This window comes from Myiozetetes cayanensis, unplaced genomic scaffold, assembly GCF_022539395.1.
Source record: "Myiozetetes cayanensis isolate MyiCay16 unplaced genomic scaffold, myiCay2020 scf29, whole genome shotgun sequence".
In the NCBI taxonomy this organism is placed as follows: domain Eukaryota; kingdom Metazoa; phylum Chordata; class Aves; order Passeriformes; family Tyrannidae; genus Myiozetetes; species Myiozetetes cayanensis.
The window spans coordinates 2,110,033-2,134,424 of record NW_026087510.1 but is presented as its reverse complement, the minus strand read 5'-3'; the positions used below and the strand labels follow the sequence as shown (position 1 = coordinate 2,134,424).

Below are 24,392 nucleotides of genomic sequence, written 5' to 3'. Positions count from 1 at the left end.
GGAAGGTGAACTGGAAGAGCTGGATTTCTGCTGTAGCAGGGGCTGTTGAACAGCAGGAAAAATCTTTCAGATTTGCTTAGATGGAAAATCCGCAGCGCAGACAAAAAAAGGCCTTTGGAAGCCGAGGCTGAAATTCCGAGGTTTTGGGTGGATTTGTTGCGCTCAATTATACCGAGCAAGCTTTTGCGAGTGGCTTCGCAGGGGAATTAGTGTGATGAGGAGAATACTTTTCAAAGTCTAACCGTATGGGAGGCTTTGCCCAGAGCATCTCCAGCATGTTAATGCCCCCTTTCACCGCAGGGCCCCAGCGGAATGCAGCGTTGTGGTCCCTTTGTCAGAGATGCTGATGGATTTCAGGCGTGTTGCTGGGCTGAAATGGCCACTGTCATACTTTGTGCTGGTGCAAACAGTTAAACTGGCTGCTCCAGACAAGTGTATTATGGAGACACCCACACATTTCATCTATGCTGTAGCAGAGACATGAGGAGCACTGTTTTCCAAGACCCTACGTGGCCTTTTGCTCCAAGCAAAAGCAAAGATGACTTGACTTCATTTGCTTTGCTGTCCTTGGTTTCAGTTTGGCTTTTTGAGCTTCATGTTTTTAAAGATTTTTGCAGAAAAGTTGCATCATTATTCTCCATTATGTAAGTGGCTGATAACATTACTCATAATTTTCTGTTATTTTATTTAATAGGCCGTGAATCTTACATGGATTTTGATCTTATAACTGAGGGCATGACAAACATTGAGCCACAGCTGGCAGCAACATTAACTCTCTAAGATGGGTTTAATGTGCTAAACTTTGAGCAGCTCCTCCCCTCCTGTTGACTTTGAGATGCTTTGCCATTTAGAACTTTTCATTAATTGTTTTTAGGAGGGTGCTGCTGTCCTGCTCTGAGCTGCTCCTCAGGCCATAACAGCGGATGGAGCTTTAAATACTCCAAACTGAGCAAAGCAGAGTTGTTGGTTTTTTTGGGTTTTTTTTTTTTTTTGGCTTGTGGTATTTGCCTTGGAATGAGTTCTGTGCTTTGGAGTGGCTTGTTCTACTCCATCTCTGAGCAGCACCCACCTCACAGACTGTACCTCCAGGATGGTGTTCTTCAGTGATGCAGAGGATTAAAATAGTCCTTAAGCTGCAGAATACACCACATGTCATGTAGAGCACAAACTAAAGATGCAGACAGGCCGAACATGCTGGAGTGGCACAATCTGCTGGAGCGCATCAGGATGGGAACATCTCTAACTCGAGCCAGGTTTCAAATGCTCACATCACAGGGAGATGAAACTGGGGCTTAGTTTGCATATGGAAACTCTTGGCCTCTTGTCTGCAGATACTTTCATGCTTTCATTTTTCTCTCCTGTGTTTGAATGGATAGTTGGTCCCCTCTGCAACTTAAAAATCACGTGCTTGGCACTATTTGTTAGGATACCTTCTGTAGTGAATTAACTGTGGGAACAACTCAAAGCAGAGAACTCTTCTTACTGTTCCTTCCTCTCTGGTTTAATATTCACATCCCTTAATTGACAGGTATAATTATGAAAATACAGACAACCTCTAATGCAATTTTATGAGTGAATTTGCCCCCTTTCTCTTTGCTGTCCAGGCTTTAGAGTTGCCACAGAGCCTTGACAGCCACAAATCCATTTTGTGCTGTTTGCCTGACCTGTTTTCCTCCTCAAACAGGTGCTACGATCAGATACAGAAACTCTCAGTGAAATATTCTCAGAATGTTTCCAGCCTCATAACACAAATCCAGGTAGTACTGGTCCCAGTAATTCCCTGGGAATTGTGCAGGGAGAGGCAGCCTCCGGCATAATTGAGGCACAGTCTGGTAAGGAGCTCGTTTGGGCTCTCAGTGATTTAATTCAGTTGTAAGATGTCCAGAGGAAGGATGTGAGAATGAGGTATGTTTCTGGCTCTCTCGAGCCGTTGCATCATCAGGCTGTAATTTCAACACAGCTTTCTGGGGTGCTGGTGTGTTCTGATGGGGGACATCTGAATGGATTCAGCAGCTGGGGCTTGCCAGATGCTGACAGAGGTAATATTTGCAGCTGAGATGTGTGCACAGCCCTGTTCCTGAATTAAAAAAACCCTCAGTGGGCCATGCCTGCAGCCAACCAGTGAAACATAAACCCACCAGTCCCCAGGGTTAGAACTTTATGCAACATTTTCATCCTTTGACTTTGGGAAAGCGCTGTTGAAACGACGGGGCCCGTGGCTAGGAAAATGGTGAGTGGCTGATTGCATCAATACTCAAATCAATCTACCCTCCAACCACTGTCCCAGGGATGGGATTTGCATGTGAAGTCAGCATTTCCATTGCTGTGTGTCTGCTTGGAGGGTCAGGGAAAGCAGAGCTTGGTTGGAAGGCTGACCATTTCTTTCTTCTCCACTCAAGTGTGCCTCACTTTGGACAAGAGCAGGCAGAGAAACATCCTCCCCTGTCTGATTGACTTGTTTCCAAGCAGGAAAAATAAAGAGCTGTTTGGAATCTTTGTGTTGGAAACAACACATCTGGAAAGGTTTTCTCTACAGTTGCTCCAGCTGGAGAATACTCAGTGTTCATATCCAAAAAACCCACAAGCTGCTGTGATGGACAGCCTGGGCAAAGGGTCTAAAAAAAATTTAAAAAGTAGTACCTTTCACAGACCTGGAAGAAGAATTTCAGTTGAGATGATGGAAGATCTGGGGTATAGTGGCTCTTTAAGTCATAACTAGATTGTCTAAAACTGTTCTGCCTGCTCTTTCTCAAAGAGCAATTTCCCTCGCTGTTGCAGAACAGGCAGTTTTTGCTTCCACCTTGGTAATAAAGCTTTCAGCACCTGATGGTTTTGTGCTTCAGAGCCCTTAGTGAAGTGTCACATTCCTTAAAACTGGTCAAGCACTCGACCATCAGGTAGATGCAGCTGCAGTGTGTAAGTTCTTCCAATAACCTTTTGGTCAATTGTAGTTCAAATAAGTAGAAAGAAAAGCGCTGTGTCCTCTGCCTTACCTTGAATTTTTCCTGCCTTACCTTCCAGAAAATGCTTGAGGAAACCTCAAAGAAATAATGGGTGTCAGTGTACCCAGAGTTCATTCTTCCCACTGAGACCTGGGAGAAATTGTTAATAAGTTAAAATCTCATTTTACCCAAGATAAAAATCACCTCTCCCGTTTTATTTCCATGCATAATCTTACACAGCTCAGTAGAGAGAAGAGCTATAAAATTCAGCCCAAGAAATTCAGGTGTTCAACACCCAAAGCCAGTTAAATGTTCTGCAGTCCTGAAATACTGGAGGTTCGAGGCTCGCCTCTGTTGGGCTTGTTTTACTTTCTGGATCAGCAATCAGTAAAGGGGATCTCAACCCAGCCAGCTTGAGTCTGTTCTATAAATTACCACTTAATTTTCTAATAGCATTAAGCAGCTGTTCTAAGCAGAGCCCTGTTACTTCCCTTAAAGGAACTGGTTAATACATCCATTAGAGTTTCAGTGTTGGAGCCTCACTGTGCTGTGGTGCTGTGACTGTTAAACCCCAGCTGATAAATGAGTGCTTCAAAAGTAAAATGCTCCTAAATTACTCAGAATTGCTTTTATAGAGGGGGGAAAAGTGGAAATCCATTAAGCCATTACTGAGGTCCTTTCCTTTGTGTGACCCTGCTGCTGACAGAACTTTGGGGGTTCAGAAGGCTCTTGGTCGTTTGATGTCTCTTGTGTCGCTGCTCAGTCCAGGTGTTGGAGCTCCAGGGGATGGATGGGAGTCCACCTCTCGTGCTCTGCTTTGGAAGAAGGAAGGAAGCTGGGAGATTTGAGCCCGAATTCTGCCTGGTGGTCCCGTGATCTTTCTCAGAGATGTTTGGCTGTGGGTGAGCAGCTTAAAAATAAACAAGTTGAGCTTTTGCCAGCAGACCCTTGGAAGTAAGAAGTGTTCCTCCCAGCCATCCTCCCACATTCCAGCCTCCTTCCTACTTAAGGAAGGTAGTGCTTGGCATTCTTCATCCTGCCCTTGCTTGGGAGTTCCTCCCTCACCTTCAGTTTGCCAGCATTAGTGGAAGGGAGCTGGCAGCCTTTCTCCAGTTTTATTGCTGTTTACTGGGGTCAGGAATAGCAGCAGTCAGGAAAACGAGAGGCTGTGTTTTGGTGAGAATCTGAGATGGTTCTGCTTAGTTAATTCTCTTGCATTTACCTTTTTAGCTGTAAGTGGTAGGAACTTTTCCTACCAATGAGCAGCTGACTGAAAACTAAACTTTCTTGGGGCAGTGTTTGTGTTGAAGTTTTTTATTCAAGGAAAAAGATACCATTTACTGTAGCTGAATAAACTCATAGCATCACTATAGGAGTATTTTAAAGCACTGATTTCTGCACCCCTAGAAACCGAAGGTTCTTAAAAGATGCTGTTTTGTGTGTGAACAGTCATGCAAAGATGCTCCATAACCAGCCATGAGCACTTCTCAGAATAACTAACAGGAGGAGGTGTGTGGGAAGCTGCGTGGGGAGATGGTTTTGGTTTAAAATCTCAATTGCCATTATTTCCTAAGTAGATTTACTGAGAGCTGGAGTTAAGTTACCCATCCTCATTAACTGCTGACACTTTCCTAGACCTGCAGTTTACAGAAGTAACCTGTGCTTTTGGCTGAACTTCAGAAGTTTGAAGTATAAAGGTATCCTCAATTTTTACACTGAAAACAGCGAGGCTGCTCCGTCATTTTTTGGTAACTCGTTAATTTTGGTCTGGATCAGGATCCCCTTGGCAGAGCCCAGGGAGCAGCCCTGTATTTTAGCTGTGGGTTTCCCGGTTTTCAAAAGATGGTCATTAACATTCTTTGGAAAGCCAGGACTTCAAAACCTCAATGGTTTCCTCATCCAGATTTGAAGTTTCATCTGAATTGTTTGGAGGACAGAATTACCGGTTAATTTGGATTGGATTTTGGTTTTTTTTTTCCCCAGAAGTTTGTGAATTTAGGGGTGGAAAGCATGACCTGCAGAGCTCCAGTGCAGTCAGAGCAAGGCCTGGTGAATCGTTCCTGGGAGCTGGAGGGAAGCTGTGTGTAGTCTAATCAGAGGACTTCAAAATCCCAAGGAAGTTTTATCATTTATGTTCCAAAACAAGCTCACATAAATAACTGCTCTGTGATGCTGAACAACATCTATAAAGGGAGGGACACTCCAACCAAACCCAGACTGCATTGCAAACTGCATTCCTGCTTGTAATCCTTCCTTTATCTTGCATTTTTTTCTCCAGGTATTTTTCCCTGCCACTTGAAATTCTCTGTTAAAAAAATTGCCCCTTGTTTTCCTGCTTTGCTTTTTGGTTGTGTTAGACAAAAACACAATCTGTGCAGCCTTTTCATCTGCAGTCAGTGAGTGGTCAAGACACGTGGGTAGAGCGAGGAACCACAGGTTCCTGCCGTGGCTCTTCTGTGCAGCTCCACAAGATCTGTAAAACCAGTGCTGGACTGCTTTCAGGGAGGGCTTTGGTTTCTTCCCTCCTGAAATGCTAACTCACTTCGAGGCAGTAGAAGTGGGGTTGTTTTTTTGCCTGCCTGAGGTGGGTAAATCATTCTCTCGGTCTCCTCTCAGCCAGTTTTGTCCACTGCGAAAGCCAGTGGAGAAGTTGTGTGGGTGTGGGAGTTGTGATGAGTTTTAGTCCAGAAGTTATTTTTGCCTTGAACAAATTGCTTTGAAGTGATGGAAGATTTTCTAAAAGTACTTTCCTGTGTATTATGGAGTCTGTATCCTGGTAACTACAGTGATTATATTCCCTAACTCTTCCGTAGCTCAAGTGCCTTAAGGTGGCACGAACTCTCTATTGAACCATGGAGAAATTACTGATAAAATAGCATCTCTCAGCACTCCTCCACAGGTGCTGCTGTCAGAGATGCCTCAGTGCTATCAACAGTGATGGTTCTTGCCAGTCAGCTCAGTAATGAAAGTTAGATCTGAGAGTTAAACTTTACCCTAAGTATGAAACACTATTAAGCCTGATAGCTGCTGTCCTCAGGTTTTGGGTTGGATCTCCCTTCTGCTTGCCCTGTGGCCATTTTTTCATAGAATTTTACTGCGAAAACATCAACTTGCACTGAAGTTTTTCCTTGCTGACCGGCTAACAGGGCATCTTGGGTCCCTTGTGCTTCAGATGCCCAAATAATTAATGTGGGAAAGAGGTAATTAGTCTTGCTGTGCAAGGCAGTGATGACACAGATTGGAGGAGCTGAGGATTAATCCAAGCTGAGCCACTGCTGGATGACCTTAGGCAAGTCACTGGACTTTATGCCTCAGTTTAGCCCAGTGATAAATAGGCCTGGCTCTGTGCTGAGGCAGGACTTGGGATCCTGCTGTAAAAAGGGAACTTTAAATAGCTCATGGCCGTGTTCTGCTGCAAAGGGAAGGAAGTGGCTGTGAGTGGGTCCGTCTGACACAGCATGGAAATTGTCCCTGATGTCCTTGTGACGTGGGGAAGGTGGCCCGAGTGATTAAACCTGTTTGGACCTGGCTGTGTCCTGTGTGGTGTAAATAATTGTGCCTTCCTTTTCTCCTGCCCTGATTGTAGGCTGAGTTAGTGTTAAACTGTCCCACTCCCAGCCATTACACCCAAGTTGAACTTTCGAAAGCTTGAGGCCCAGCAATTAATCTTTTTTTTTAGAGGACACAGTTCTGGGTACAGTAACATTTGTTCAGGGAATGTTCCAACCGAGTTGTTATGAACTTTGTCTCCCCAGGGATACAAAGGAGGATGCCAAAGGCAACCATGTTACACAAGCAGCTTCAGGAAGCTGAGGCAGTGCTGAGTCGTGGCTTTCCTGGATGTGATCAGCTCTGCAGCAGCACTGCCTGCAGCGTGCCATTCCCTATGGAATGTGCCAGTTCCCGGTGCAAAGGTCTGGCAGGCAGATTGTGTGCCCAGTGACTCGGGCAGGCCAGGCTTATGGAGCGTGGTAAACTAGACGAGGAGGTGGGGGAAATAATCCGAGACCTCCTAATTACAAATTCCAAGCCAGGGACTGGGAAATGCCGCCTTTGCTCTTTGGAAGACAGAGGAATGTGCAAAGCAGCAAGCAATGCTTGGGGCTGCAGCAGGTCTTTGTAATCCTGGCATTGCTGTCGGCACATATGGAAGGACGTGGATTATTGTCACTGAACTTCCGAGTGCTCAGAGCTGCCTGTCAGCCATAAACAGAGGCATCTAAATATAAACTGCACCCGAGTCACTGCAGCTCCTGCCTTGGCTCCCAGTTCTCTGCTGGTGCAGAATCCTCTGCCACAAAAGTCAATAAAGGACGAGCAGATGAGAACTCCACCCCTTCCAGCAAGTTAAAGCAAGCCAAAGACTGCTTTACTGAGATTTCTGCCATTTAAATTCAAAAGCAAACACAGGCTGGTATTATCAGCTCACACCAGATCTGCCTGCAGACAATAATTCTTCCTGTCTTGGACCCCTGCCCATGTGCATTATTGTAATTATCAGCAATTTAAAAAAAAATAAAGCAATAAAGCTAGGATGAGCTGCTGGGCTGTAGATTTACTGCCTGCTGTGTCAGGCATTCATAGCCTTCCTGGGTTCAAGCCACCTATCTGCTGAATAAAAGGAGGAAGAAAAGCTAAGGAAAACAAAGCATGGAGCACCATTTGAAGCAGGAATTGGGAGCTCTGCTCGTGTTTACGAGTTCCAAATCCCAGGGAATTTTAAGTATTCCGTGCAGAAGTTCTCGTGGGCAAAGTCCCCCCCACCAACTCCCCTTGCTTTTTAACCCAAGCGTTGGTTTCCTGAGTGCTGGAATTAATTCTCAGGTGAGGTTCATGGCAGTGGACATTGGGTTTAAAGGCTGGGTGGCACGCTGTGACCTGGGAAGGCTCAGCTCTGCAGTGCCAGCCCAGCTGTTCCACCTCCAAAGGCTTCGCTGCTGTGACTGCAGCAGCCCTTCATTTGCATTTCGATTTTGCCAAGGGCTGGCCCCTCTTTTTGGAAGGAGAAGGGCCCATGGACATCAGCTCTGCAGACAGTGGGGTGTGCAGTTGGGCTTTGAAGCAGTTGCATCTATCACAGGATGTTCTGAGTTGTGAGGGACCCACAGGGATCAGTTCTTAAGTTCAATTTATATCCTCCATATCTGTGGGTATTGCACTGACATAGGCAGAGTTACAGTGTTGCTCCAGATGGAATAGGAAATGTAATCTAAAGAAAAAAAAAAACAATCTAGAAAAGCTGCTTACTTTCTTTCTTGAATGAAGGAAAGGTGGGCAGGATTTATCTGGATGTGAACAGCCTGTTCTGAAGTCCCTCAGGTCGTGGTTCATGTACACCCTGATTTAATAAGCAGTATTGCTGGGAGGGGAAAGCTTCACTTAATTAAAAACAAACAGCACAAGTCATCTTCCCAAGTACTGCCTGACATCTTTTGTCAGTGTAGCAGCAAATAGTTGTGGAATACAAGTAACTCTTGGGAGCTGGAAATGTGATCCAACCTGCAGAGAGTCCTGCAAAAGGCTGTGCATGGGAATGCCCCAAGCAGGGATTAATCTGTTCTCTGGCCACCGAGTCGGTGCAATTCTCCACGAGAGCTTTCTTCAGCAGCTTATAAATTCTAGGAGCTGGAGTTTCAGTCTTAAAACAGCTTAATGTTCTGTGGTTTTATCCGGAGAGCTGCTCGTGTGTTGCTGCAGAGGAAGCCTGATGGGAAGCATGGACAGTAGGAGTTCTCCTTAGCAGGCTCTTCATCCTTCTTGACCTAAAATCCCATCCACTCTGGTTTTGCTGGAATAAAGGCTCATTCTGGCTAATCTAAGGAGATGGACAAGGTTATGGTCATGTTTGACCTCACTGAAAATGCAGAATTCAGTTAAAAACGACATTTTGCAGATACCTTGGTGCTATTGAGGAAAGCTCTCAGGAACTCATTTCTGTGAAAGAAAATAATCAGCTCCTCTTCACAAGAGAAACACTCCAATCACCCTTCAATCCTCCAGTCCCCAGCAGCATGCCAGAGGGCTTTCCTGAGTAGCAGCATTCCACAGGGAGCTGGATGGACAGCATGTGAAATAATGTGTGTTGTCATGAGGTTTAACAGATCCTGGAAGTAAAAGGCAAGGATCATGGTTTTCATGTGTAAGACTTTATAAACCAGAACTGCAATTGCATTTTTTTGAGGGGTAGATGTGAAATATTCCTTATTTTACTAAATAAATTCCTTATTTTACTTGCATCCCTCCTTTGGGATGGGGGGGATATTTGCAGGAAGAACAGCCCTGACACTTTTTAGCACATGGAGCCAACCCACTGTCACAAGCTGAAGAGGTGAGTAGTAAATAAAAACTGGGATACTTGGGCAGACACTTCCATCAGAGGAAAAGAAGATTTAGAGGCTTGAATTCCAGTGTTCCAGGACCATAAATCAGGCACTGCGTGACAGGGTGAGGAATTTAACTGACATTAACTGGCCTGAGATTTATGTGTTTGTGTTTTTGGTCTTGGAAGGCAAACTGGGTTACAGAATTATACAAAAGGCAGAGCCCAGTTTATCATGAAACATCTTGTAAATGCAAGTGCCAGTGAGGAAAGGAATGGTTTATGGAACAGTCTTTCCCCCAATAACATTTGTCTTGCTCTCATGTTATGGGATGTGTATTAATGGGATAATAGCTACTAAAATAATGTTCACCAAGGACGTACACAACTGGAGGAACTCTCCTCCATCATGTGTGTGCTGCCCCTCCTGAGCTGTCAGGCTGCTTATTTAAGGGATTGAATCGTCGCTACCCAGCACTACAAGAAGCAGCTGCTTCCATTTATGGCTGGGAAATTCCCCGAGAAAAATGTGCTGTCAGTTGTTCATCCCTCTGCAATGTGGAATGGGTGAATTCTCTGAAGTACTAAAGAGCTTAACTGAGGACATGGCTTTATCCCAAGCTCCGTGCTGGTTTACATGTTTCCCAGCCCTCCTTTTGCAAAGTGATGTTTGAATGTGGCCCGAGGGATCCACTCCTGGTTTTGATACCTCACTTGTGGGAAGCAACAGAAAATTCCTTTGTCCCAAAAAGTCGTGTAGGTGACTTCCCTCCCTTATTTACGTGTCAGTGTGGCCTCCACGGGTACAGATGAAGTTTGTAGTGCTGCACTCTCTCATTACGGATTAAAATACTAAATTAAATAATTGATGTGATTGAGGGCTGGAGGGGATTTGCCCGTGGAGGAAAATCCGAAGCCCGTCACTCAAAAAAAAAAATCTTCCCCTGCAGGTCACGGGGTTAAAGAATCAACTCGTGTATCTCAAAGTTCATTAATTCACCCCGCAGCCCAATCCCGGAGATTTCTGCCGTTTGATTAAAAGTGATGAAATCAAGCAAGTAATTAGTGGCGTTTGTTCAGCTGGGAATTGGGGCTTAGCATGTTCTGGTAGCTACGGCAACAGCACTCGGCTGATATGCAAAGCATGTGAGCAATCCGGGGAGGGGAACGGCACCTTTGCAGGGAGCAGAGGTGTCAGGAGAGACGGCAAAAATAAACACGGGCTCCAGCAGGATGTAAATAGTGGGGGGGGGTGGGCATGATTTCAGCAGCTTGGTATGTGTTTGAACAGGAGCTTTGCTCGGGCAGGGGCTGTGGTGAATGGATTACTTATGGATGTTTCTGCACCTCTCCAGCCCCAGCAGTTCCCTTGTTTTGCTGCGGAGTTTGCCTCGAGGAAAACAGATTTCAGGCATCAGCAGTGCCAGCGATCTCCATCCACAGCACATTTTATTCTCTTTTGATGCCCTGTGTTCCTACAAGGGTTAATGCTTCCTGTGTACTTGATCTGGCGTTCCTTTTGGTTCTTTTCCAAGGTTGGATCTTGGATGTGGTTGGAGTGTGTTGTCATAAAACTGTCTTGGGGATTGTTTCCTTTAACATGTCGAGTCTTGTGCTCTCTGGAAAGTGGTTGTTGCTACCCAAGTGGTGTTTGTTTGGAGGGGGATAAAAAGGGCCTCTTACAAAGTTTGTGTGTGTTTAGAGAGTTGGGAAGGATCATTCTACATTTCCCCCTTTCTTCTGAAATGAAACACAGGAGGGAAGGCAATGCAAGAATCTGCACTTGTAAGAAATGTATTAAGTGGTTTGATTTCTGAAGGAACCAAGTTCCCAACCTCAGTGTAATCCAGAGCTGTATCTGAAGTATCTGAAGTACATAACTGTTGTCTTTTCCTTGGGACAGAGTACAACAAATGTACCCACACTAAACTTGAAAATATATGTGAACTTGGCAGCATTTTGATACTGGGACATCAGTGCCAGTATCTGTTATATATAGTTCAGTATTTCATTGCTTTGTGGTCTGCTTTCATGAGCATCTCTTGGTTGGAAGGGTCAGAGTAAGTGGAAGCCACTCTGTGAGACTGTTTCTCTTAAGTTTTGCGCAGTCAAATAGTTCTTAAAACTCAAGGGGTCACTTTTCTGCAGTTAACACCTGAATTTATGCTTTTGTGCCTCAAGTTTGTTTTCTCCCCGAGCGCTGTTTGTGTGTTCAGCACTAAACAATCCCTGACTCTCTGAGTGTTGAAATGTCTTTATCTCCAGGCAGTAAGATAAGGGGAGGGGGGGAGAAATGAGCTAATTATAATGGAGTTATTCTTCTTCCTAATATCCAGTAACTAGAGCTGCACACTGGCAGTTGAATTCTACCCTTTGCTCCTTTATTTGCTTTAAGCATACACATACAGGTATGAGATGATGGGGGTCTGCAGGCAGGAGGGAGTGAACAGTGCCCACAGTACTTTAGGCATTTTTGAATGCATACAAGTTAAATATGAAGGCAGGACTGGTGGCCTGGGGTTGTGCTGCCTGCCAGGGAAGAAAGGGGCAGCACTGCCCTGCAGCCCCTGTACATTGCTGTTTCTGGTCTGGAGTAGTTGAAATGGATTTCATTCCTTTAAAGAGATTTTGATTTTGATTTAGGAGTTCATCTGGTTTTTGCCTGATGTCTCTTCTTTCTCTTTTACAACATCTAGTAGTTATTTAGGGAGAGCATGTTCAGCTCCTGCATCCGCTCAGTCTCCTCATTAAAAAAACAAGCCTGCAATTTAATTTACTCCCCTTTTTCCTCTTTTGGTCAGCCAGCAAGATTTCAGAAAGGGGCCCTGACCTTGTTTTCATTGATCAGTCTGCAGTTTGACCCGAATGTGGTCCGGGGCTGTCGGGTTTTGTCTGCTGGTGCAGGCTGGGAAGTGCCCAGAACACACAGCTCCCATGGGAGTGCACTGAGAGGGACACAAGAGGCTTTGAGGAGCTGGGTGCCACAGCTATTTTCGTGATTCAGCAGAAATCGTCTTTACTCATATGTTTGAGTAAGAATCTTAGGTGTTCCTATCCCAAATATTTGATGATAGTGGGAGAAACACATGACTTCAGACTCTGAGCAGGATTCTTGCAGTGGGACCCAGTTAGTACTGGCTTGTGTGCAACACAGAGGTGTTTCTGCCAGAAGTTATTAGTATAGTTTGCAAGATTCTTCTGATACTCTGGGTTAAGCAGGAGCTGTCTGAGATGATGCCAGAGGGTTTCTGGTTCTTGGAGTTCTGTCTTTCATCAGACAATGCAATCACCGTGCTTTGTTTTCCTTTGTGTTCCCAGGCCCTCGCAGCCAATGCTGGGACAGGGTTTGCAGTGGCAGAGCCTCAAATTGCCATGTTCTGTGGGAAGCTAAATATGCATGTGAACATCCAGACTGGGAAATGGGAACCTGACACTTCTGGAACCAAGAGCTGCTTTGGAAGGAAGGAGGAGATTCTGCAGTACTGCCAGGAGGTGAGTTGTTTTGTGTGATCCTGGCTCTTCACTGCTGAGAAGGAATTGGATTCCAATTTAACTGGTCAGTGGTAAATTAACCCTGCAGGAGACAAGATTGCTCTTGCCCAGCTCAATTCCCTAGGCTGTTTTGCTGAGTTACTGCCCAGGGAGGACACAGCAGTGGGATTTAGGAGCTACCTCTGACTTAGATCAGCTTATGCTGCCATAAGAAGGTCCTTGGTCCCTAAGTCAGAGGTGTCCTTGTCTGTGTTTGCAGGGCCTTACCCAAGTGTTCTGCCTCTGAGCTGGTTAACCAATATCTGCTCTGTGTTGTACCAAATGGAACCTGACACCTATCTCAGTGACATGTTCGTATCAGCCAGAATATTAGAAAGAAAATTTTCATTAAAATGTTGACAGTATTTTAAGCTCTCTATACTTTATTGCAAAAGATATGGTCCACTTTCACTGTGCTCCAGATATGCTGTAACATCCTGGCCTTGATAAGTGTCTTTAATTGCTCCTCTGAGGTGTCAGGCTCATAAAATACCACAAAGAATGTAATTTTTGTTTAATGGGAAAGGGACAGAATGCACCATGTGTGGACTGGAAAACTTTTAAAACTGCTTTACAAGGCTGATGTAACTGGGGCTGCATTTGGTTTATGTACTAGAAGCCTAAATTTAAGTCAAGTCTGGACTTGAGAGCTCAAGCAGGACATAAGGGTCAAATGAATACATCATAAACGGGGCAGGCACGAGGAAACCTCAGGAGGTGGGTGCATGTTGGCTTGACAAGAGATGAGACAGTCTGAAGATGCCACTAAACCCTATTTGTTGGTGATTGCCCTCTTCCAGGGCGTTTTGCACTGCACCAGAAAGAATGGAACAGATAAATCTCCTCCAAACCCAGGTACTCCTCCACTGCCTGCAAAGCCAGACCCCTCAGCTCAGTGCCAGGGAGGGTTCTTGCCCCTGACCTGGCTTTCTCCTGCCTCACAGAAGTGATGACAGATTTCCTTTCTCAAGCTCTGTGTGACAGACAGCTGGGAGCTTTTTTATGTCTTCAGCTGTCCCAATTTTGATCTAGAGAAGAGGGGGGGGTGTGTGTCCATGTGCAAACCTGAGCTTGTTTCTGTGTAAAGAATCAGCCTCACCACTCCTGGTAGGAGCTGCTTTGCACATTCTGTGCCCTTTCTGGAGGGAAACCTCTGTGTGTGTGTTGTTAACAGATGTACCCAGACCTGCAGATCACCAACGTGGTGGAAGCCAACCAGCCCGTGAGCATCGACAGCTGGTGCAAGCATGGGAAGAAGCAGTGCAAGGACCACACCCACATCGTGGTGCCCTTCAAGTGCCTGGGTGAGTGCTGGGGGGAAAACTTTGCTTTTTGAGGGAGGAGCAAGCAGTTCCTCCCAGGAACAGCTCAGTTCCTAAGGGTTCTCTCTTGTCAGGTTGCCGTTTCCCCATCCAGCTTCCAGGTTTTCCTTTCCATAAGATGGAGCTCTGCCTTTCTGGAGCAGATCAACAGCCCAGTAACAGCTGTGGTGGGATAATGGTGCCTGGCACAGGAAAGAAATTCCCATTCTCTCTGCAACTGCCATAAAAACCTGAAGGCTATTGTATCTGAGTATCACAAAGACACTGGGCTTCAATGCTCTGATCCTATTTTTGTGGAGCTTTAATATTTTGTTGCCTTGGAGACTTCAGTGCTCAGTGTGCTCAGGCTCCCAGCTACGGTCTTGGCAAGAGACTCTGTTGTGTGTCAATGACTATATTTAAACTTTGCTGTTTCAAAGAGGCCTTGCTTCTTGCAGCTGTATCCCATGTCCCCACTTCCAACTGGGAAAGAGCAGGAGATAAGCTGTGATGGACTGGATGGTGCCTTGCAGAATGTCCCCAGCCAGGCAGTGTGTGTGACTGTTCACCTGTGCCCTCTGACCCAGGGGTGGTTCTGATGCTGCACTGCTCCGTGGGTGTGCTCAGGGCTGAGCTTGGTCCCAGCTGCCTGAGTTTCTTTTCAGTCTCCCCCTGGAAAAGACTTGTTTTGTAAGAAGTTTTGGGAGAGTCTGATTGCTGGGAGCATTCACAGGGAACCAGTTTTCATGGTTGATATCCATATCTCGGGTTAACGTGGGATTTGACATCAGCAAACCTGCAGAACCATGTGGGTGCTTTGTCCTGTGTTTCATACCTTCCACTGTGCAATCATAAAGCACTTCATTAAACGTGAAATTTAACGTGGGCACATCCTGGGAGAGAGGTGCTTGTCTTTATGGATGTGGGAATTCAGGTTTGGGAAGCAACCAAACCCAGCTGATTATATGGAGAACTTCTGATGGAAATAAGGATGAAAGTAAGATCCCTGGATTTATAAGGAGTCATCTCTTTCAGAAATAATCCTCCCCCAAGCCTATTCTCCAGCTGAAAAATAAGCTGATTGTAGTGACGCTGCCCTAAAATGTGATGAAGCATTAAACTGTGTGTTCAGGTTTTTCCTCAGTGTCTCTCACAGAGTGCTTGGCTTGCACAGCCCAGCCTGGCAGGCAGCTCTGCTCTTCAGACCCAAGCTGCAAGTCAGGAGTCCACACCTACAAAGCACCTTCTCCTTTAGCACTCCACAAATTGCTGGCTGTGAAAGGATCTTGTGTTCCTCTGTGATTATGGTCAAACTGTGGGATTTCATTTCCATTCCTGCTTGTGTCTTCCTTCATAACTTAATGCACATTGTATCTTGAGGTGGGATATAAACACACCATGTTTAACCCTCTCTGCTTCCCTCCACCAGAGAAAGGCCCCATTGTGTTTTAAAGGTGAGGAGGAGAACCCAAAGCCTTCTGCAATCAGTCCCCAGAACCACAATCTCTTCGTTTTGAAGTTTGCTCAATTTCAGTTTTCTTATCAGGAGCATTTAACCTTTTTTTACTTAACTTATTGGAGCGATAGGGAAGGAGAGAAGATTATTAACTCAAAATTCTAACTGGCCTGTTTTGAGATAAGAAAATGGGGAAAATAACCATCTCTGTTAGTTTAAAATGTAACGAACTGCAAAGGGTTGATGAAGGCCAGTTGATTCCATTATCTTCAATTGTCATCAGATAATCTCTCCCTAAACTCTGTTTAACTTCTCTGTAGAAGGCTCCATGAGCCTTTGGTGTCAATACCAAGGGGTTGCAAAACACACTGGGTGTGCAAAATATTTAAAGTGTATTTTGACAAGATAGTCTTGAAGATTGGTTGGACAAAGAATTGTGCTCCCTGGAGATTGTGAGAAAAGACCTTTGACTTCCAAAATTTTTCTCCAGCTTTAACACACAATTCTAAGGCTGCTGGTCATGTGTACAGGGAATGTTGCTTTGAAACAGTTGGGCTGAAGATCTTTTCTGATCTTCTGTATCTAGAGTATCTAGTCACATCCTTATTTTAAAATTGTTGAATGTGGCATTTAAATCCACAAGAAAGAAAGAAAGGAAAACCTCAGCTTGGAGAAAATACCATGGTTTGCATCCCAGTGTTTGCTGGGACTTCTGGGCTAAGAACAGGAAGCAATGCTCACTTAGTTCTCATCCTGATTTTCCATGTGTTGGTACCACACTGAACGATGATGGAAATTTAGGCTAAATAGCTTTTAAGTCCAATTAATAGAGAGTCTGTAGAGCAGACCAATTCTCTCTCTCCCATCTTCCTCAAAAGCAAAAGCCTGGTTTTGGCACAAAGATTTGCCAGAGCTTCCTGGTGCTGGTGAGGCTGTGGTTTTCCAAAGGGTGCAGTACAGTGTATTTGCTGACTCAGGCTGTGCTCTGGCTTTTGGGCTGTACAGTTTTTATTTTTCCATCCCTCCGTGTTTTGTTTAAGGACTGTCCCAGGCAGGGAATGTGCTGCAGTTGATCCTGAATTAAACCATCTGGAAACAAAACCAAACCAGGCTTGCTCAGATACTGCAAACACAGATAACACTCAGGGCATATAAAAATTTCCAAGCTGTTTCAGCAGCAGGCAGTGTGTGAAGGAGCTTTGCTGTGACGCAGCTCATTTACAAATAGGTGATTAAGTGGTTTGAAAACTTCTGTGTGCAGACACAATGTTTTCAAAGGCTTGAGTGAAACCTCTTCAGTCAGTTCTTTTAGTCCCTTGAACAACTGTTTATTAACTTGCAGTGTAAGCTTTGCCCTCAGAGTCAGCAATCAGCCCCTGTTCCTGGTTTTACCGTGGAAAATTCGGACTGATTTTGTGTAGATTCTCAATTTTCAGAACTGATGTGGCCTGTTCCCGTTAAGGCTATTCCAACCCTTCGAGCCACGTGCACAGAGTGTGCCCTGGGGGAGCTCTGCTGGTGGCTCTGGGCAGGTGTGACCCGTGCCCACTGTGTGTTTTCCAGTGGGTGAGTTCGTGAGCGACGTCCTGCTGGTCCCCGAGAAGTGCCGGTTCTTCCACAAGGAGCGGATGGATGTGTGTGAGAGCCACCAGCACTGGCACACCGTGGCCAAGGAGGTAATGCAGCTGCTGGGGCAGCAACATTTAGCCTGCACTTGGCTGCTTGCAGTGTTGGAGCACAGCAGTGTTTATCTCTGGGCTGTTATTCCCGTGTTCCAGTCAATGGACTGAGGCGACAGCAAGAAAATAAACATTTAAAAGTACTCAAGTGACTCAAAACAACCTGTGGAGCCACTGAGTTATTGTGAAAAAGCTGTCCTAAGTGGCTTACCCAGATCCTGGAGCTAGGAACTGAAATCAGCCTCTCTGGGATGCTGCTTCAACCAGTGGTTCATCCCTCCTTCCAGGGAGCTGCAGTGGGCACAGCATAGTTCCTGTTTTTCTTGCCCATTTTGCTTTAATGCACCTGCTGCTTGCTGGGGATTTGGTTGGGGAGGGTTTGCCTGGGAGCAATCTGAGTTTCGTTGGGACTGATTAGTGGAGGTTTTACATAAGAGATGGATTATCTTCTCAGGATAAATCTAGCCCGTGGTTTTGGATTTTTTTTGGTTTTGTTTTTTTGGTTTTTTTTATCTGACTGGCTAAACTGCTGCAAATGCTCTGCACACCCATTTGAAGTTGGGGTAGTAAAAATAAGATCATGGCAAAATGTACATGTTTGTTATTTTGTAGAAGCAGCAGCACAACGATTGGTTGTGATGGTGCTGAAAAAGATGAGGTTAAGGATGCTCCAGTTAAAATTCCTATTTCTTTAAAATCCTGTGAGCAAAGACTTGCCTAAATAAAGCTCTACTAAGAGGAATTGCCTTTTAATTGAGGATAAACTTGTTAATGTCTAGCAAATTGAAAAATCATTTGTTTTAAATGTAGTTGGAGAACTTTTCCAGCAATATTTGGCTCATTTAAAATCCTTGCTGTAACAAAGCAAAGCACAAAAGGGTTCTGATGTGCATAATAAAGCTTTTCTTACTTCATTCTTCTCTGGGTATGGCAAAGCAAAGTATTTCCTTAACTTGAGAGAGGTGTATAGACATAATGTCTGATCATAGTTTGCATTTGGCTTTTTCTCTTGAATTATCTGATTGATTTTCATCTGCAGCTTGTTAAAATAATCTTGACACAAAGTCCATTTGAGCGATTATTCACTTACTGCCCTGTAAAGTTTAAGAGATAACGCTGAGTGGAACGGCCAGCCCAGAAAAGCAAACAGCCCTTCTGGTGCTTTCAAGTGCTCTCTCCCTCGGACTTGGCACAGAATGTGTAGCTGTTTCTCCTGAACTTTGCCAGGCTGACACACCAGCACTTGCTGGGGCCAGGGTGTGATACATTAATGGCAGGAAACTCCGAATCTGGGAATTTTCTGGGGATTTCTTTTGCCCTACAAGTTTCAAATCCACTTCCCTCTGATGTTCGCTCTTAGGTCGTGAGTTACCGTTGTGTTTTTTGCTGTAAAATGTAAACAGTTGGTCACATTCTTGGGATCCCTGATAGGCAGGAGGCTGAACTGACGTGGCTGGGCTCTCCTTTCAGGCCTGTCTGACAGAGGGGATGATCCTGCACAGTTATGGGATGCTGCTGCCCTGCGGGGTGGACCAGTTCCACGGCACAGAGTACGTGTGCTGCCCTCAGACTAAGGTTGTGGATGAGGCTCTGTCCAAAGAGGAGGAGGAGGAGGAGGAGGAAGAGGAGGATGAAGACTATGACCTTTACAAAAGGTAGGGTTCTTTCTTACTGCTGTAGGTGGTACCACCTGTTGCTTGGGAATATTTCACACAGCAGCTCCCTTGTGCTGAGGATTGAGAGAATTGCTGTGCTTCTGAGCTGTGTCCTGAGCCTGAAGGAGCCTTGCAGGAGGACAAATGACTTTTTTTATTACTGGAGGAATTCAGCAGCCCCTCTCCCTTCATCCTTGGACAGAGACAGTTGGGGTCGCTCAGCCTGGAGAAGAGACCTGAGAGCCCCTTCCAGTGCCTAAAGGGGCTCCAAGAGCACTGAGAGGACTTTGGACAAGGGCCTGAAGGGACAGGACACAGGGAATGGCTTCCCACTGCCAGAGGGCAGGGATAGATGGGATATTGGGAAGGAATTGTTGGCTGTGAGGGTGGGCAGGCCCTGGCACAGGTTGCCCAGAGAAGCTGTGGCTGCCCCTGGATCCCTGGAAGTGTCCAAGGCCAGGTTGGATGGGGCTTGGAGCACCCTGGGCTGGTGGAAGGTGTCCCTGCCCATGGCATGGGATGGGCTTTAAGGTCTCTTCCAACCCAAACCATTCTAGGATTCTACCACAGGCACCTCCCCCAGGGATAGGCTCTCACTTCCTGAGGAGAACTGATGGGGAAGTTCAAGGAAATGAGGTGTGTCCCATTGCTGTGGGTGATGGGCCAGTCAACAGTCACTACCTTTATTTTTCCCACCTCTGGTGTTTCTAGAACAGGTGGAAAGAGAATCATTATTCTGCTACATCCACCACCAACCTTAACTTCACCCTCTCATTTAACCATATCCTTCCAGTGAGTTCCCTACAGAGGCAGGTGTAGAAGACTTCACAGGAACAGCTGTGGAGGAGGATGAGGATGAAGATGACGAAGGGGAGGAGGAAGAGGACGTGGTGGAGGACCGTGATTACTACTACGACAGCTACAAGGTGGATGATTACAACGAGGAGACCCCCACAGAGCCCAGCAATGACAAGGCTGTGGCTGAGAAGGAAGTGAGCAGCGATATGAAATGTAAGACACATTCCAGCATCCAGGCCTCTTCCTCCCTTGGGATCATCCCTGCTGGCTGTCAGTCAGTGGTGGGGTTTTGATCAAGTCAATAAATGCCACTTGGAAGTTTTGTTTGCCAGATAAGTTAGCAAACAGAGGAAAGCTGATGATGCTCGTGTTTCAAGTGTTGAAATTAACTCTCTAGAGCATGGGCCATATGTTTGCAGATAAACAGCAGTTCTGCTGGCAGGGAGCCCAGTGTTTGGCACGTTGAACAAGCACCTCCACCGAGGTGCAGTGATGAGTCAGAAAAACCATATCTGCGAATTTTGGAAAACTTAAAAGGGGCATTTGGGGCACACCACGAGCTTAAAATCCCTGTTTGGGGGTGATTATCTTGGTGTTTTATACAAAAAGGAAGCCAAAAGTGGTGGGCCACACTCTGCAGAGGTGGCATCAAGGTGCTATCTGGCTATTTAAGAGTGAGGACCATCCTGAGTGCTGCCTGTGCATAAACACTTCTCTTCCAGAGGAGAGCCAGCAGCCTGGCCCAGCTTTGCTCTGTGATAATATATACTTTGTGCATTACTGAGATGCACTGTGCTGGTGGCAGCTTTGGTTCAGTGGTAGGTGCTCTCACAGAGAGGGTTGATGGAGTGGTGCCTCAGTTGTGTGATGTCCTATACTCCGTGTGTAGAAGTGTCTGCAGAGGAGGGAGGAGGGGAATGAAATTCAATTAGCTCCACATCACTGAATCACTGCCAGCAGTTCTTGCATCGTTTTGGTAAAATGCCAGCATGCTGCAGATGATTTTACTTGCTGAAACAAGGCTTAGCTCATGTATGTCCAGGTCTGCAGGTATTGAAAGAGGCTTGGAGTGGTATGACTGGGGTGTCTCTTTTGGGGGTACACTGTCTTTTTTCCTCAAAGTGCCACAAACAGTTGCTAATTTATCCACAATATCTGTTCTCTTGCCTCAGAATAGCCCAGCTGCTGTTGCTGGCTGACCATGAAGCAATCCACATGCCATGGCTGCATGGGAGTTTTAATGTTTAGTGCATAGATTTAAAAACTGAGGCTGGCCTAGCAGTCATTCCTTTTGGTTAGCCTGCCTTCTCCTGTGCTCTTGCACCTCCCCTGTAAGATGTGGAGTGTCTGTCCAGGCACAGTGCAGCAGACAGGGCATGTTGGGAAGCTTTAATGGACTGTTCCATCACACTGGTTTTGTACAGTGGAGGATCTCCCCCTGGGGCACCCAGGGCATAATGCTGTGCCATCAGCAGAACAGATCCTGCTGTTCCAGCCCCTGGCTAAGGAGAAATCACCACTGAGAGCTCCATGTTGAGAAAGAGTGAGCTGCTCAGCTCACTCCAAAGCACCACGTGCAGGCACCTCCCTGACATTGTGATGGATGCTTTGGCCACATTAAGCCCTCCCAAAACTGACAGAAGCCCTTTGGTCACTGAAGGATTTGGAAGGAGAGGGATATTTATAACTGTTCCTTTGTGTTGCTTTTGGACTAGCCACTGATGTCCCAGCACCTCAGAAAACATTTCCAAAGCTCTGGTGCAGAAAAATAACTCCTTTGAGACAACTAATCTCTCCATTCGTGTCATTCCTCTGAAAGCAATTCTGCACCCTTAATACTGGCCAGAATGTTTGATCTTGAGCCTCAGGCCAGGGAAAGACTCTGATAAACATTTCCTGCTGCTGAGGCCGGTGCCCCAGAGGAAGGTGTGAGGCAGAGCGTTGTGTAAGTCACTGAGCAAGGCCTGTGCTCCTCCCAGCTCACGTTCTCCCCCATCTCCACACAGCTGTCTGCTCCCAGGAGGCCCTGACAGGGCCCTGCCGGGCTGTGATGCCTCGCTGGTACTTCGACCCTAACAAGAGAAAGTGCATTCGCTTTATATATGGAGGCTGCGGAGGCAACAGGAACAATTTTGAGTCAGAGGAGTATTGTATGGCTGTGTGTAAAAAGATGAGTAAGTCCTGCCTCCCACTGGCCCTTTGCAGCTGGCCACTGTCTGTCTGGCGTGTGGTGTCTCCTCCTCCTTGCCTGGGGCAAGAGAGGGCCCGTCTGTAGCTCCTGCCTTTGGTTCTGGTGTCTGTCCCTTCGCAGCCGTCTCCTCCTGTCTCCGCTTCCCGAGGTCCGTAGGGTGATGGTTCCTGGGAAGAGTGGCTCTCACCATATGCTGTCTGTGTTCCCCATTGGCTTGCAGCTCTTGCAGAGGGCTCAGCTGTCCTCTTCAGGTCTGACCCAGGGAGCAGGGGCTGTCTGTGACCTTTCCTGACTGGCTTTCCTTCCAAAACACGTGAGAGGAAGCCCTTGCTCCCGCAGGTCGTGTTACCACGCCTGGGTTTGACCATCCTGGAAAGCAGGATGCTGCTCGCTGTTCTCCTGCTAATAGGCATCTTGTTGCTATTTTAATTTTGGAAAATATCAGACAAATAGTACAGAAATCAGATTCCCACTTTCAGCTCAGTATGAAATATGAATCACGACTCAATCCCTGTGTTTTTTGAGTGCTTGAGGTTTCTGGCACCAATTTCGACTGGCTTTTATGTCAGATGATAAAACTACCAAAAAACATTTTAACCTCCTTATTAATCTTATTGTTGAACTCCAGCACTTCCACTTCAGCTACCATTAAAGCCTTTTTGAAAGGCTTTTTGTGTTATCTGGGGCTTGGTAGCCTGACTATACAGCCATAATCCTGTTTACAAAATGGGCTTCATGCAAGTGCTTTAGATTGGACTGATCTGACTCAGACAGGGAAAGAAAAGATGCGGATGTCAGGAGCTTTTGGGACAAAAGTTTGTCCTGTTACAGAGGGATTTGGGGTTGGGAAGAGGGTTCTCTGTGTCCAAGCCTGGTTCAGAAATGCCATGAGCAGGGCCAGAATCCGGCAGTGATGTGACACTGTCTGTCCTCTGCACACAAAAGTGCCTGTGTTGTATGTTCCCATTATTTCCCCCAGTTAGAGGGAAGGTTGGTGGATGCAGGTGCTTGTTAAACTCTTCCCCTGTGTTCATGCTGAAGTGCCAGATTAATTTTCTTCTGAAGCGTGCTCTATTTCAATGATGTTTGGAGATTTTCCCCCCAAAATAACTAACATGGATGAAAGGTTGCCTTAACTGTCCCTTTCTGCCCTCCCTCAGGCAAAGTGCATCATATTTGCCATAGTTCCCCTCAGAAAGGCTCTGGGATGTGGAGTATCTAAAACTGTAGCACAGGAGCTTGGTTCAGCTCTTCCCAAACTGCAGAACACAGTGTGCAGAGCCCCTGGTGTGGATTTTGCAGATGCTTGAAATTCATCTGTGTTGAAATTTTGTTTTTCCCCCCTTGTCGAATTTGGATGTCTTGAAGTTCCAAACCACCCAGTGTATTGGACAAGTCACTCGGTCACACTGAGCCTCCTTCTGTCGCTGTCTTGTCTAATATCATTGCCTGTTAGTCCTGCATGGGGCATCTGGTAGGGAAGGTAGGTTTGAAGTGTAAAATACTGGGGAGTGTTTTGTGCAGATTTATTGTCAGGCTCCCTAATCATAATAATGATGTCTGGAGCCAGCTTGTCAGTGAACAGCTAATGCACAGCATGTCATTTAAACCATCCAAAGCCAATGTGGAAGGGAAGGGATAGGGAGTTCTTTATCCTGCCCTCCAAGTCCCCTGTTTCTGGAGCTGAGCAGTGCTCATCTCAGAACTGGGAAGGCCGAGCAGGTGCTGGTTTGGGGTGATACAGCTGGTGTTGTGCAGTAAATTGGCAGCTCCAAACTGGGCTCCTGGTAGGTGGCTCAGTAGACCCAACCTGCCAGATTGTTCATGACGCAGGCGTGGAGATCCCGCCCCGCCCTTTGCACTCCAGGATCCCGCATTTCCAAGCCCTGCTGACCCTTGCCCTGTCCCAGCAGTGCCCACTGATGATGTGGATGTCTACTTCGAGACCCCAGCGGATGACAACGAGCACGCCCGCTTCCAGAAGGCCAAGGAGCAGCTGGAGGTCAGGCACCACAACCGCATGGACCGGGTGAGTGTGTGCCCAGTGTTTGTCTGGGCACGCTGACGGTGGAGAGGGTTCCTTTCCAGTTTCCAGCCTTCCCTGGGTTTCTTGCAGTTGGATTGTTATTTCTGCAGCGCTGGAAGAGAGGGATTAGATGAGATTGGATGTTAGGGAGAATTCTTTAGTCAGAGGGTGGGGAGGCCCCTGGCACAGGTTGCTCAGAGAAGCTGTGGCTGCCCCAGCCCTGGAGGTGTCCAAGGCCAGGTTGGACAGGGCTTGGAAGGTGTCCCTGCCCATGGAAGGGGTGTTGGCTTTAAGGTCTCTTCCAACCCAAGCCATGCTGGGATTCTGTGAATCATTGAGGGTACTCAGCTCACTGCCCAGAGGGCTTAACTTTTTAAACCCCACAGCAGAGCTCTGTTGTGCCTTCAAAACCTGGCCAGGCTGTGCCAGGATCTGCCTGTGGAGGCGAAATGAGCTTGCAAAGATCAGATGTAAATTTGTCTCTTGTTGATGTC

At 46.4% G+C, this 24,392-nt stretch overlaps 1 protein-coding gene across 6 annotated transcripts in view; it reads left to right on the top strand.

Annotated features, from left to right (window-relative positions):
* APLP2 (amyloid beta precursor like protein 2) overlaps positions 1-24,392 on the top strand; it is a 45,063-nt gene that overhangs the window by 8,719 nt on the left and 11,952 nt on the right. For 5 of the 6 annotated variants that reach the window (XM_050322794.1, XM_050322793.1, XM_050322792.1 and 2 more), the window contains exons 2-8: positions 12,580-12,753; positions 13,967-14,096; positions 17,113-17,225; positions 18,699-18,883; positions 19,677-19,894; positions 21,688-21,855; positions 23,786-23,901. In XM_050322794.1, the coding sequence (XP_050178751.1) occupies positions 12,580-12,753; positions 13,967-14,096; positions 17,113-17,225; positions 18,699-18,883; positions 19,677-19,894; positions 21,688-21,855; positions 23,786-23,901 (1,104 nt within the window). The remainder of the gene's footprint in view (positions 1-12,579; positions 12,754-13,966; positions 14,097-17,112; positions 17,226-18,698; positions 18,884-19,676; positions 19,895-21,687; positions 21,856-23,785; positions 23,902-24,392) is intronic. The other variant, XM_050322796.1, reaches the window with a different exon arrangement.